The sequence below is a fragment of the Carassius carassius genome, chromosome 49 (assembly GCF_963082965.1).
Source record: "Carassius carassius chromosome 49, fCarCar2.1, whole genome shotgun sequence".
Taxonomy (NCBI): Eukaryota; Metazoa; Chordata; class Actinopteri; order Cypriniformes; family Cyprinidae; genus Carassius; species Carassius carassius.
The window spans coordinates 9,257,186-9,271,068 of record NC_081803.1 but is presented as its reverse complement, the minus strand read 5'-3'; the positions used below and the strand labels follow the sequence as shown (position 1 = coordinate 9,271,068).

Here is a 13,883-nt window from a genome sequence, read left to right as displayed (position 1 = left end):
TGTGTTTTACCTTAAACAAAATGAGTAACATACTTGTCTCACACTTTGAAACCATGAAAAATACAAACAGAACCTGAGATAAATTGAACTTCAAAGGAACTTCAACACAGTGCAGAAGTACATTGGATGTGTTTGCCCTTCTCTACAGTGTGGATTTAATTATTTTTAATGGGATTTAAATGCAATTAAGACATTCATGTAACATACTTGTCTCACATAATTATTTTAAAAAATGAATACAAACCAAATCCTGGAATTAATTAATGCAAATGCTGCAGTCTTAACTCCTGTTTAACACCTTTGTTTTATTCAAACTTGTTGTAAGTACTGGAGTGTTTCAAAGTGACTGGTGATCTATAACTGGATAATGTACAAATAATAAATTAAGTCTGCAAATCTCATGTATAAATTGGAAAACTCTGACGTTCACTTACAAAGCATTTGTGGTTGAATTAAAAACACTTCTGGTGTCACATTTTGCACATTATGTATTTTGGACATGAAATGGGAGTCAAAATGTGCAGTTGTGGGCGACTTCTAGAAACAAGGTTGAGAAACACTTTTAAATGATAATCAATTATTCCAAAAGTTTTGATTGTTGAACTTGTGTCAGAAAGGTGTGTGATGTTCCTATGGCAGAATGAACTGTGAAATCCTCTTCTCACAGATCCATTGATAAGTTTTATCACATGCAACATCAAGCCAGCCTACTCTATCACCCCACTCTGGTGGAGGCACAGCTACAGTCACAACACAGTCCTCTTCTACACCGACTTGTCCTCCATTTGGATCTCCTGATGCCCAGAAGCTGACACTACAGATCAGAATTTGATGTTCAGTGCTGTTTTCTGTGTGATATGATACTGACTCTGAGAATAATTAGTTTAATTCAGTAATTTCTCACCCAGGGGTCAGTGTGCTGCCATCAGCCCATTTCCATCTGCCCTCCACTTCACTGTCAGTCAGGCCAATATAAAATACAGCATTACCAGACATGTTGTGAATGAAATCCTGAGCAGATAAAAAGGTTGCACATTTATATCAGAAATAGACACATTTCATCTAACCATCCCACATTCATCTGCTACACACTGTAAACACAATCTCTCACTCACTTTTTCCTCTCTGTTGTTTATGATGATCAGATCTGCTCCTCTCTCTGTACAGTATCTTCTGCTCTCAGTCCAGTTCTTCTTCTCTTTGGACATGTAGTAAAAACTGGATTGATAGCAAGTCCATCCAACTGTTAACAGAACCAGTTCAGCTGTTAGCTTTTTACTCCCATTTACACTCACCATTTTGTGTAATGAATGTGTGAGACTAATGTACAAAGCTAGGGTAAAACAATTTGCACTACAGACCAGTTTGTTTATAATTACAACAATAAATTAAATAATATGGTAAGAAACACCAGTTTATCAAGCAACTAAAAAAGCTGTTTTGTACAGCTAAAATAAGTGGAAGCAAATGACACTAGAAACTAATTCTTAAAATAAGGTGGAAAGCAAATAACTACACAGAGTAAAGAAACTTTACCACAGATCCGAAGTTCATTGGTCAGGTTTGTGTTCTTGAGTATTAGCTGCTCTCTCTCATTGGTCAGGTTTGTGTTCTTGAGTATTAGCTGCTCTCTCTCATTGGTCAGGTTTGTGATCTTGAGTGTTAGCTGCTCTCTCTCATTGGTCAGGTTTTCATTCTTGGTTATGAACTGTTGTCTCTCTTGAGTGAGTGTGACACACAGCACTATGACTGCAGTCAGCAGAAGAACACACAGCAGCACCTAACACACTACAGCTGCTATGGAGATTCTGGTTTTCACTGAATCACTTCCTGAAGAACAAATATACTGTTATTCTCTTTATTTATCCACTTAACACAGCACAACATCAGTTCAGAGCATCAAAACTAGGTGAATTATTAAAATCAGTACCTGTGAGTTCAGATGATTTTCCTTGCGTTGAGTCTTTTCCAGTTTTACCTCTTATGATGTCATTTTTATAGATATTATCAGTGCTTATTATTATAAGTTTTACTCATAGATTTTATTTTATGCTTTTTAGACTTTCTGAAGTAACACTAGTGTCTCTCCTGGAGTGGACTGTGGTGTGTTCCTCATCTGTGTTTGTGCGGCCAGTATTTATGCAGACTGTAAATACAACTTACTGCAGAAGTACACTGGATTTGTTTCCCCTTTTCTACAGTGTGGATTTAGTTCATTTTAATGTGATTTAAATACATATATAAACAAAGATAAAGTCATTTATTGTATTTATGTTTAAATTCATCAGGGGCTTGTACATTTTGACAGTGGTTGCTGCTGGAAATCTTTTATTTGCTGCCACATCAGCAGTCCAGAGCCGTGATCAGTTTACAGTTTTAGCTGTGGCTACATATACATGTTTTTAAAGGGATCCCCAAGATATGTATAGCTTAATATAATATAAATGATGTATCTTATTGAAAAATGTAACAGAAAACCTGTGAAAGATGTATGTTGTTTTTACCCTGAGGGGGCCGCCATTATTTTATGTGCACAGTACATTCTGCGTTGGTGACGTCAAATGGTTCCACTCAGTGAAAAACTGCTTTTTACCTTGACACAACTCAAAGCAAAGAAGCAATATAGGACTTCACTGATTTCCTAGCGATAAGAAGAGGAGAAAAGAATGGGAAGATGCATGTGGACGAATAAAACATCCTAAAGACCCGCTTTTTTAATTCCACTTCAGCCCTGATGCCTTTGAGGTTTTTAGTGGACCACAGCTACTTAAACAGCTTACAAACAGCTGAGACAAGAAACACGGCCGCTGGAGGAGTTTCTCAGCGCGGATTTCCCTCGAGATCCGGGGCGTTTAGACACCTTGTGGGGAAAATGGTACGGCATTTGGTTTTTGGCATTTGGTTCGATGGTACGGCATTTGGTTTAAGCCTATACTTAAATCCATCATGACCTATAAGCTCTTTCAGTCACTGTAGTCATCATATCAGTATTTTATTTTCAGAGTTGTCTATTCCGACTTGTATTGTGGTTAAAACAGCAACAGGTAGAGGCAGTAGCTCACAGAGTGTAACTATTTCACGTAATCAGAATAATGCCGACCCCCATAGTCCAAAATATGTATTAAACTATGTGATTTTAAAAAATAACATATCTTTCGTGGGTTTTCTATTACATATTTCAATAAGAGACATAATTCATGGTATATTAAGCTATACATGTCTTAATACCCGGGGATCCCTTTAACACAGCACACATCAGTTCAGAGCATCAAAACTGAGTGAATTATCAATATTAGTACCTGTGAGTTCAGATGATTTTCCTTGCGTTGAGTCTTTTCCAGTTTTACCTCTTATAACATAATTTTCATAGAGATTATCAGTGCTTTTCCCATCTTCTCTGTACATTTTTCAAGTTTAACTCCTAGATTTTCAGATAGTTTTGGTGTCGAAGTAACACTAGTGTCTCTCCTGGAGTGGACTGTGGTGTGTTCCTCATCTGTGTTTGTGCGGCCAGTATTTATGCAGACAGTAATTACAACTAATTGCAGAAGTACACTGGATTTGTTTCCCATTCTCTACAGTGTGGATTTAGTTTATTGTAATGAGATTTAAATGCACTATAAAGACATATTTATTGTTTTTATATTTCAATTCACCAGGGGCTTGTACATTTTGACAGTGGGTGCTGCCTGGAAATCTGCTGCTACATCAGCAGTCCATAGAGGGAATCAGTTTACAGTTTAAGGAGTGGCTATATTTACATGTTTTTCAAGAAGTGTGTTATTTGATGATTTTCAAGAAGGTAAACTTTTATAACAGAACTGGTGTCAGTAACTGTTGAGGTTTGTCAAATCCTAAACATCCTTTGGTTTCTGTAGTGCATTTCAATTAAATTCAATTCAATTAAAACCCTTTTTTTCTGGTATATTTTACGCTGTTTTGTAAATGCTTGTTTTAAGGATGTTTAGAGATTTATACAGAAAACAATTTCTAAATAGTGATTAAGAATTTTTTTAGGCAGTGTAAAAAAAAATTCTAGTTTATTTGGTTTAAAATCATAAAGAAATGCATGATTAATTAGCATTGATAAGTAGCTAAATATGAAGCATGTTTTTGGTGTTGTATTAAAGTAAATTGTGAAAAGTCTTTTGAAATTGAACTGTGAAATATTATCTGATGTATATGTTAGTATGTGTATGACATGCAATAGGTTATATTTTGCCACAGGTTTTCTGGTTGTGACAGGCTTCTGAAGTGATTATTATATCTAAAGCTAAACCATAAGCAGCTGTTAAGGGGAATTAACAGCCGCTTATTCTCCATCCATTTCTTCTTCAGTGTTGTTGTTGTTGTTGTTGTTGTTTTTGTTGTTGTTGTTTTTGTCATCTAATCATGTTGATTATTTCATTAATGCTATTCCAAAATGCTTTGCCTTTATACTTTTTATCTTTGTTAAAACAAGATAAAGTTAAATTGTACTTACATTTCAATTTCTTAAGAGCAGCTACAGTTTTGAAGGCTATTTGCAATTACTGTAAGCATTATTTACTATTTTCACTTTTCTTTGCACTGAGTGTAGAAAGTGGCAGATACTGTTTTTTGTTGTTGTTGTTTGTTTTGTTTTGTTTGCATGATGATAAATTGTACTAATTTCAAAATCATCAGATATGTCAGCAAGAGATCAACTTGTGCTAAAACTCATGGAAAGAATGTGTGAATGAAGATGTGAACTCTTGTATTAGGCACCGCGTAGGATTTAAATCAAACTTCGCTTATCAATACATACATAAAACGTGGATATACACCTATAAATTACTCACATATACATACATACTACTGATGTTCAAAAATAACATATATGAAATACACGTGCACACTAATATGAAAGCGTTACCTATACATATAATGTTAGCAATGTATGCATACACACTTGTGAATAACTTGCATACACATATAAACTTGACGTGTCCATACACAGACACTCGTGTATATGTATAAGCTTGATCCATGCATATAAACGTACACACACTCACACGTACATATAAACTCGCTGCATACAAACACACTTGCACATACTCGCTTATACATATGTTCGGGATGAAAACATCCACTCAGTTAAACTGCTGTAAAAATGTATCAGATTCATTTTTTTTTTTCAATTTTTTTGCATAAATCTGTTAATCAACCTCAGTCCTGATCAAAACTACCAAATGTTTTTAAAAAAATCCAAGATTTTAACTCTTTAATTGCCAAGTTCATAAATGATGTCACTGATTTGGGGGAAAAAAACACACAAAATGACTTATATTCAATATAAAAGTAATTGTGGCTGGATTTTTTTTTTACTTTTTATAACAGTCTTGGGCATGTCAAAGATTAGTAGCAACATTGGCTTTGATGCATTTTTAGTTTTTGTGCAACATTAGATTTAATTTTTTTCTCCCTAATTTGTTGTTGGTGGCTGTTTTTGCCCCATTGACTTCCATTATAACGACATTTTTTGATTGCAAAGCCATGACACCACTTAATCATGCATTCTTGATTGTTTGTGGTTTTCCCTTTTGGGAAGAGGTAAAATTTGTTAATTTTACAGTTGATCACTAGGTGGGACCATTAACCCTTTAGATAGGCCTGTGCAAAAAAAAGGCTTAGTTTCTGGCTTGTATATGGAGTTATATGGAGTATAACAGCAAATTATAGTGTTTGTGTGTGTGTGTGAGATTCTTGATTGTTGGTGGTTTTCCCTGTTAGGAAGAGGTAACATTTGTTATTTTTACAGTTGATCACTAGGTGGGACCATTAACCATTTAGATAGGCCTGTGCAAAAAAAGCTTAGTTTCTGACTTGTATATGAAGCTATATGGAGTATAACAGCATATTATATTGAGTGTGTATGTGTGTGTGTGTGAGAAAGAGAGAGAGTGTGTGTGTGAGAGAGACCTTTGCGCACTTACCTTATTGTATTTCAGAAAATCACAATGTACACCTCAGCTCTTAGAACTACATGGAGTAAACAAATGTGTATTTATGCACCTGCTGCCTTTTAATGGTGGTGAAAGTATTTGGTTGTTAAGTGATGATGTAAGAAGCGCTGTTTCCGGGTCCAGGCCTCAACTCACTTCACTTGAGAATATGACCTCAGCAGCCGTTTATAAGCACTTTTTATTCATATCGATAATTTAAGTTTAACGCTTTCAAACTTACGATATACACTACAGTCTCCGTGCTCACAGCGTCCCAAACACAAATAATTTTTATATATTTTTTTAATATTTATATTTTCATTGTCTCGCTATCTGGTACTTCGGTATGGAGTTAAAGGTTAATATTATAACTTTTTCGCTAGTATTCTATCACATTGTGAGTTTATATTAGCACCTTTTGTTGTTTTCTCGTGGTAACTGATAGAGCATTTGGACACGGAAGTGCTGCTACGTGACGTCAGACTTTACAAGCGAATAGACTAAACAAAAGCAAAGTACGTGGATTTAAACACTTGCATGCCATCGTGCTGGATATTTAATGGTGAGAAGAGCAGCAAGCAACACGAGAAAGGGCTTGACTTGTACCAAAGTTTTAGAAATGATTATGTAGCGTGACCCCTCCAGCGAGCTGCAGCTTATTTGAAGTTGGTATTGCATTTTGGTTCATAATACATTATGTTCATAAATTTGATGCGAAGTAGATTTTTTTTACAGGATTTTAAGGTTTTAAACTGGCTTTACCATCAAGAAAAGAGGAGCATTTCACATATAAGCCATCTGTACTTTTCACCATCAAAAGGAAGCAGGTGCATAAACACACTTCTTTTTTTATTGTTTACTCCATGTAGTTCTGAGAGCATGAGGTGCATATTTAGATTTTTTCAGTTACTGTACATCAAGGTAAGTGCACAAAGGTCTCTCTCACACGCTCTCTTTCTCTCTCTCTCTCTATCACACACACACACACACTATAATTTGCTGTTATACTCCATATAACTCCATATACAAGCCAGAAACCAAGCCTTTTTTTGCACAGGCCTATTTAAAGGGTTAATGGTCCCACCTAGTGATCAACTGTAAAAATACATTTTTTTACCTCTTCCCAAAAGTGAAAACCACAAACAATCAAGAATGCATGATTATATGGTGTCATGGCTTTGCAATCAAAAAATGTTGTTATAATGGAAGTCAATGGTACAGTGGCCCAGTAGTGCACAACACAACAACATTAAAAAAGCAAACATAAGTTCACAACACAACGACATTAAGCCACAACACAAATACATTAAGCCACAACACAACGAAATTCTCACAACACAACGAAATTAAGCCACAACACAACGGAAGTGCTCCCGACCACTAGGGGGCAGTGTTGAAAGTTAAACACCGATATTTCATCGAGAAGTATGTGTAACTTAATATGTGTAATCGATTTTTTAATGAAAAACGTGTGTTTATTAAATTTTTTGATATCCTGATAATCTTAATGCATCGATTCATGAATCGAGCAAAAATTAAATTGATAATATTTTCAATTTGGACCGTTTAGCTCTGCTCTTGTACACAATGTTTTTCCTCAGGGGGCTTATTTAAATCCGGTGCTGTGCGGGAATCCATTTATCTTTCCGTAGAGCTTTCAAATTGACAAGAGAAGATTTTTCATCTTACAAGAACTTCCCCTGATGACTGTAAATGAATTTCATCGCGCGGAGAAGGGCATTAAACATTTCAAGTTACATCAACAACTTTAGGGTGAGTATTGTTCTATTGTCTTCTAGCAAATCTAGCTAATAAGGCTGGATAACGCTGCTGCACTGACTTGATCAGCTCAAAAATAGCAGGGCTAAGTTAGAGTTTAGCTTTAAACTCCGTCCACCTCATCTTTTTATAATTTATAAGAGATAGTAGAAATAACAGCAGGACTCCCGGTAATCCACGTTGATTTGCATCGGTGGTTCTGATAGGTGTTTGCTGTGATTGGAACTTCTTCACTTGATATAAAGTATTTTAAATACTGTTGCCATATACCTTTGTTTTTCATCTCAGGAGAATGTTTACAGTGATGTGACCAGTGATCTGCCTGACCTGTCAGTCCTCCAAGTGGCAGAAGTGTTATAAATATAGTAGTGTTATAAAAATATAGTAACACACCATTACACTGTCATAGTTATTAGTATTTGTATTTTACATAACTATTAAAACTGTATCACTTTTTTAACTGTAAGTTTCAAAAATTTAAGTGTGGATATTTACATGTTTACATTACACTGGTGAGCAAGAAAACATATTAAAGTTACATATATTTGCACTTACATAATATTTAATTTACATTTTATATTGTAGTCTGTACAAATAAAACGAAATGAATCCATCCCAAGTTTTTTGTGTAAGGCCAGATCTCTCTGTGGAAGATCGACTGAAAGGTGGACCATGAAGAGGGGGAACTCATCGAAGGACTGCAGAGACTGACACTGTCAAAATAAATGTAAAATAATTATGATACATGCATGTAAATGTGTGCATCAAAAAGTGAAAAATATAACATTTTCTTTCTCTGTCACAAACAATACAGTAACAATATTTACCATTGCATTGCTTGTTATTCCAACTTCTCTCCTCGCTTTAGCTGTCCTTGCTCTGGTCACACAAACCATGTGGAATGCAGGTTCAATAACTCCCCAAAAGGCCATTAAATGGATCTACTTCTCAAATCTAGATGGGATGAGACATGTTTTCAGAAAATACACACCAAACAATGTAAAAAGTTTGTTTGCCTACACTGAACCTGAAGGATACTTAAAAATGTATAATGTATTGACATACAAGTGGAAAAAAGGTAGGTCTGTAAAAAGATTTTAGCTGGGGTTTTAGCTTATTCTCCCTCGTGTCATTCTAAACTGTTCTGAATTTATTCTGTGGGGTCTATCTAGATAGCTGACTGACGGTAACATTATTTACAACATTTCTGTATGCCAATGAACAAAGCAAGCCATAATGGTTTACAGCGACATAATGTTGAGTATATGAGGACAGCTTTATTTTTTTATTTTTGGGTTAATCATCTATTAACACGTATTGCCTTGATCCACGGAAGGGGTTTTTAAACAAATAGGCAACCACTGCAACAAAAAATAAATAATGACAATTAAAAAAATCACAATAGGCCTACATTGTGCTCGTTAATATAGTAATAAAGGTTTAGATCTTACCTAGAGTAGATTCGCATGCTGTTTTCATTCTTGAAGAGGCGCCTGCAGACTGAAGTATTAGAAATGATGTTGAAATCCTTAAATCTAACATTACTAATTTGAATCCACTTATTTCGAGTTTCTACATCCAGGGGAGAAGTGTGAAAAACCTTTGAGGAGCCTCACAAAACGGGTCACAGCAATAGCTGTGTAAACCACCCTCACAGATGTTTATGAAACTCTTCATTAAATAATTATATTGCTGTGGTATACTTAATTTGTTGTACTATAGCAAAATGTATAAATATTATTTAATATTCATCGTTTATGGATAAAAGTTTGCTGCTGGTAATGCAATCACACTACGGTAGAATAAAGACAGGAACCTTTTATTCGCCCTGAGATTTCACAGGAAATACGTAGTCTATTGCCCGTTTCTGCAGACCAACTGCCCCCTAGTGGTCGGGAGCATTTCCGTTGTGTTGTGGCTTAATGTATTTGTGTTGTGAGAATATCGTTGTGTTGTGAGAATTTCGTTGTGTTGTGGCTTAATTTCGTAGTGTTGCGAGAATTTCGTTGTGTTGTGGCTTAATTTCGTTGTGTTGTGAGAATTTCGTTGTGTTGTGGCTTAATTTCGTTGTGTTGTGAGAATTTCGTTGTGTTGTGGGTAAATGTCTTTGTGTTGTGGCTTTATGTCGTTGTGTTGTGAGCTTATGTTTGCTTTTTTAATGTCGTTGTGTTGTGCACTACTGGGCCACCGTACAATGGGGCAAAAACAGCCACCAACAACAAATTAGGGAGAAAAAAATTAAATCTAATGCTGCACAAAAACTAACAATGCATCAAAGCCAATCTTGTTACTAATCTTTGACATGCCCAAGACTGTGATAAAAGGTTAAAAAAAATCCAGTCCACAATCACTTTTTATATTGGAAATATGTAATTTTGTGTGTTTTTTTTCCAAAAAAAAGTGACATCATTTATGAACTTGGTAATTAAAAAGTTAAAATCTTGGAATTTTTTAAAAAATTTGGTAGTTTTGATCAGGACTGAGGTTGATTAATAGATTTATGCAAAAAAAAAATTGAAAAAAATATTTATCTGATACATTTTTACAGCAGTTTAATTTAGTGGATGTTTTCATCCACGAACATCCCGAAAGGGTAGTGAATTTGCCCACAGTGTACCGTTGAGTTTTTGAAAAATGTCAAAGCATTTTCCCAAAATATGGGTCAAAATAAGATTTGTCACCAAAAATCATTCCATTAGCTCAAACACAGAGAACGTTGTGGCCAAAATAAGACTCAACTTTACCCCCTAGTGGACAAAAACGTCCCCAACAACACACAAGGGTTAAGCGTAAACAGAAGTAAATATACCGCATTTGCAATCATGGACAAGGATCGTGCTACAACTGAAGCAATTAGCATTTTTGCAAAATGTTCTTTCTTCGACCACTATTATAATAGCATGCAAACGATGCCAAAATCATCCGTCTGTGTTCTGAAATTTTCGATGTCTGAGATATTTGGTGTCACTGGGCGGAGCATACATGATTATTCATAAGTTTCCTGTTTTTCATTAAAGCGACTGATTTTCAAAAAGGTATTTTTTATAATAGAAGAACATTATGCTTAGTGTATTGTTGTTTTTATTACTACTGTTAATATGCAAAATAATTTATGGTTAATGGTTTTAGTGATTATCGTAATAATTTACCTGAGGTTGGCTATGCTCCAAATGAGCCTACAACAATTAAGCATTTTTATAATATTCTTATTTTATATAAATAAGAGTCCTTAAAATGTGTCATTTAATAACTTTGCCAAAATGTATCTGTTGTGCCATAATGTATGATGATTATTCTGTGTCATTCCTAATCGTTTGCTCAATCATTAAAAAAAATGTTTTTAATAACAAAACAAAAGCTGAATGTTTTTTTTTTTAATACACACATGAACTGTAATATAAACAATCTTAAACTCTCTATTTTTTTTTTTTTTTTTTTTTTGCCCAAAAAATGATACATTTAGTAGACACGTTTTGAAATCCACAACCTTGCAGTACTTTAACAATGTTTTGCTCATTTACAAACTTATAACAATTAAAATGTTTTATAGTTTAATAACAAATGGCTATATTTTCATTTCAAAGATAAAAGTAGATTGATTTTGCTGAATAAAGACTTCAACTGATTCGGTGTTAGAAGTTCGGTGTTTGATTCCAAAAGTGTGGATTTCAGAAACAAAATGTAGTAAGACTTTAAAACTGGTTAAATAATACAACATTTGTGTCAAGTAGTAGGCTATTCAAGCTTTTTATTTAGCATATGATTTGTTTAACTATTACACTGATAAAGTACACATTCTGTTGGTCATGATCCACCATCCCCTGCATCAGATAAAAAAAACAAAAGTTAATTCTGAGAACGTTTACCCATGTCTTCATGTATGTGTGCAAAAGTGGCCTCATATATAACATGAGAAAATGTTAAGGCTCTAACCAAATATACAACCAAATACAATTTAAAATATTAATGTAATGTAAAATAATAATATAGACGAATGTATTTACTTTCAGAATGTGTAATTTTATCATCTAAGATGAATGACTTCAAGCATCAAACTTTTGACAATTTATTTTGTCATAATACATTTTTTTACAACTTGTACAGTATCCTGATATACAAACTGAATACAAACTGTCTAACAATGTAAACATCATATACTTGAGAATTTTTGTCACAAAATATTTATACAATGTGTATAGTATTGATATAAAAACACATAGTGTATAACTGCTTTTAGTGTCCTTATACATAGACATACTGGATAAATTCACCATAAGAATCACTTCAGACAGGAACCACTTTGGCAAGTTTACTTGAGTTTATTGAACACAATTTACCTTTGGCGGTATGGTTCTTTATGGGGGTTCTTGCTCCCAGAATAATGAACATACAAGAGCTTTAACATTAACCTCCTGGAACCATGAATTTAGAAATACATACTGTAACAATTAAGACTTTTAATAAAGTCTTTAAAGCAAACAGTGATAATCATGTAGATGTGGCAGTGGTACGTCTATCCTGTAGGCTGGTTATGAAGATGGGTGTTTCTCAACAGTGAGGTCCATACCAGCTAAGATTTTGGAAGCCTTAGTGATCTGAAACAAAGAAGACGACAGCCAGAATGTGCGCAGTAATGTGCTGATGCTTATAATGGGGAGGGAGGGAGGGTTGCGAGCCGTTGAGCATACTTACCGAGCAGTAGTTCCACATGTAGAGATATGTCCCATGTCTAATAGGAGAGAGGTCGTGATTGGAGTGATTTGACAGCTGACCGCATCAGCTGTTCACAGCTTTGCCTCCGTGGCCAGACTGAACTAACACAGTGCTCGATTTCAGACAGGAACCACTTTGGCAAGTTTACTTGAGTTTATTGAACACAATTTATCTTTGGCGGTATGGTTCCTTATGGGGGTTCTTGCTCCCAGAATAATTGAACATACAAGAGCTTTAACATTAACTCCCAAAACATAATGAGAGGTATTACTGCCTGAAGAAGAACCCCCCCACCACCAACCTTGTTCCAATCCTGCAAAGAGAAAAGACAGTGTTATGAGATATGCTTAATGTAGCCTACCGGCTAGCGAAGGGGTATTCTCCCTTCTAATGAGGCAGAAAAAAGCGGGCCTCTCTATAATTAAGGTAGCTAGTAATAGCAGCGAAGGGTATTTTCTCCAGCGGGAGAACCGCAGACGAGCAGCATGTCCCTGAGCTTGCTATGAGTTGTAGAAGAGTAGCGTGAAGACCCCCCGAAATTTTCCTTGTTTCCATCCTGCAAAAGAGAAAGATAATGTTACAGAGATGTCCTTAATGCAGCCTATGGTAGAAGAGGGGTATTCTCCCCTGTAAAATGTGAGGGAGAGAATAGCAAGTCCCCTCTTATTTTAAGTAACAGGGGTGTTCATCCTCTGCTGAAGGATGAACAGCAGTCCCCTGCAGTTATAGCAGCAAAGGGTGTTCTCTCCAGCTGGAGTCCCTTTCTTCTGAGGGGGAGTTCGTCCCTCGCTAGAGGGATAGAACAGCGGCCCCTTCAGGTATCGCGGCAAGGGGTGATCTCCCAGTGGGAGAAAAGCAGCCCCTTCTTTTTTTCTTTTTTTCCTCATCTCCTTATTCACCTTCTCTATTTAAGGTGTTTTTTTTTCTTTTTTTTCTTTTTACACAGCAGTGAGGATTTTCTCCCCAGCTGGAGAAAACAGCAGTCCCTTCCTCTTTCTTCTCATCCTCCATCTCCTTCTCCATTTCCTTCTTCTCATCCTCCTCCTCATTCTTCTCATCCTCCTCCTCTACCTTCTTATCCTCATCCTTCTTATCCTCCTCCTCATTCTTCTCATTATCTATATCCTTCTCAGCCTCTTCCTCATTCTTCATCTCCTTCTCTATTTCCTTCTCATCCTTCTCCTCATTCTCCATTTCTTTCTTCTCATCCTTCTCTTCATTCTTCATCTTCTCTATTTCCTTCTCATCTTCCTCCTCATTCTCCATTTCCTTCTTCTCATCCTCCTTTTCATTCTTCATCTCCTTCTCTATTTCCTTCTCATCCTCCTCCTCATTCTCCATTTCCTTCTCATCTTCCTCTTCATTCTTCATCTCCTTCTGTATTTCCTTCTCATCCTCCTCCTCATTCTTCTCATCCTCCTCCTCATC

General features: G+C 35.6%; 2 protein-coding genes across 4 annotated transcripts in view; one reads left to right on the top strand and one right to left on the bottom strand.

The window, feature by feature from the left end:
* The window catches only part of cadm2a (cell adhesion molecule 2a), a 470,143-nt gene that overhangs the window by 287,570 nt on the left and 168,690 nt on the right, over nucleotides 1-13,883 (top strand). The gene's annotated exons all lie outside the window — the stretch shown is intronic.
* On the bottom strand, nucleotides 286-13,721 carry LOC132132314 (C-type lectin domain family 10 member A-like). The gene is made up of 7 exons (XM_059544702.1): nucleotides 13,398-13,721; nucleotides 12,934-13,011; nucleotides 12,757-12,768; nucleotides 1,537-1,780; nucleotides 1,116-1,243; nucleotides 905-1,011; nucleotides 286-814 (listed from the first exon to the last, which is right to left on the bottom strand). The coding sequence occupies exons 1-7, from the start codon at nucleotides 13,719-13,721 to the stop codon at nucleotides 631-633; spliced, it is 1,077 nt and encodes a 358-aa protein (XP_059400685.1). The 3' UTR covers nucleotides 286-630.

What these genes read in the sequence shown, in the direction of transcription:
- LOC132132314 (XM_059544702.1), bottom strand. Translation starts at nt 13,721, where the DNA reads ATGGAGAATGAGGAGGAAGATGAGAAGGAAATAGAGAAGATGAAGAAT. An exon ending in GAGAAAATCCTCACTGCTGT is followed by an intron (nt 13,012 to 13,397) that starts GTAAAAAGAAAA and finishes TCTCTTTTGCAG; the next exon opens with GATGGAAACAAGGAAAATTT. An exon ending in GGCAGCACACTGACCCCTGG is followed by an intron (nt 815 to 904) that starts GTGAGAAATTAC and finishes TCTGATCTGTAG; the next exon opens with TGTCAGCTTCTGGGCATCAG.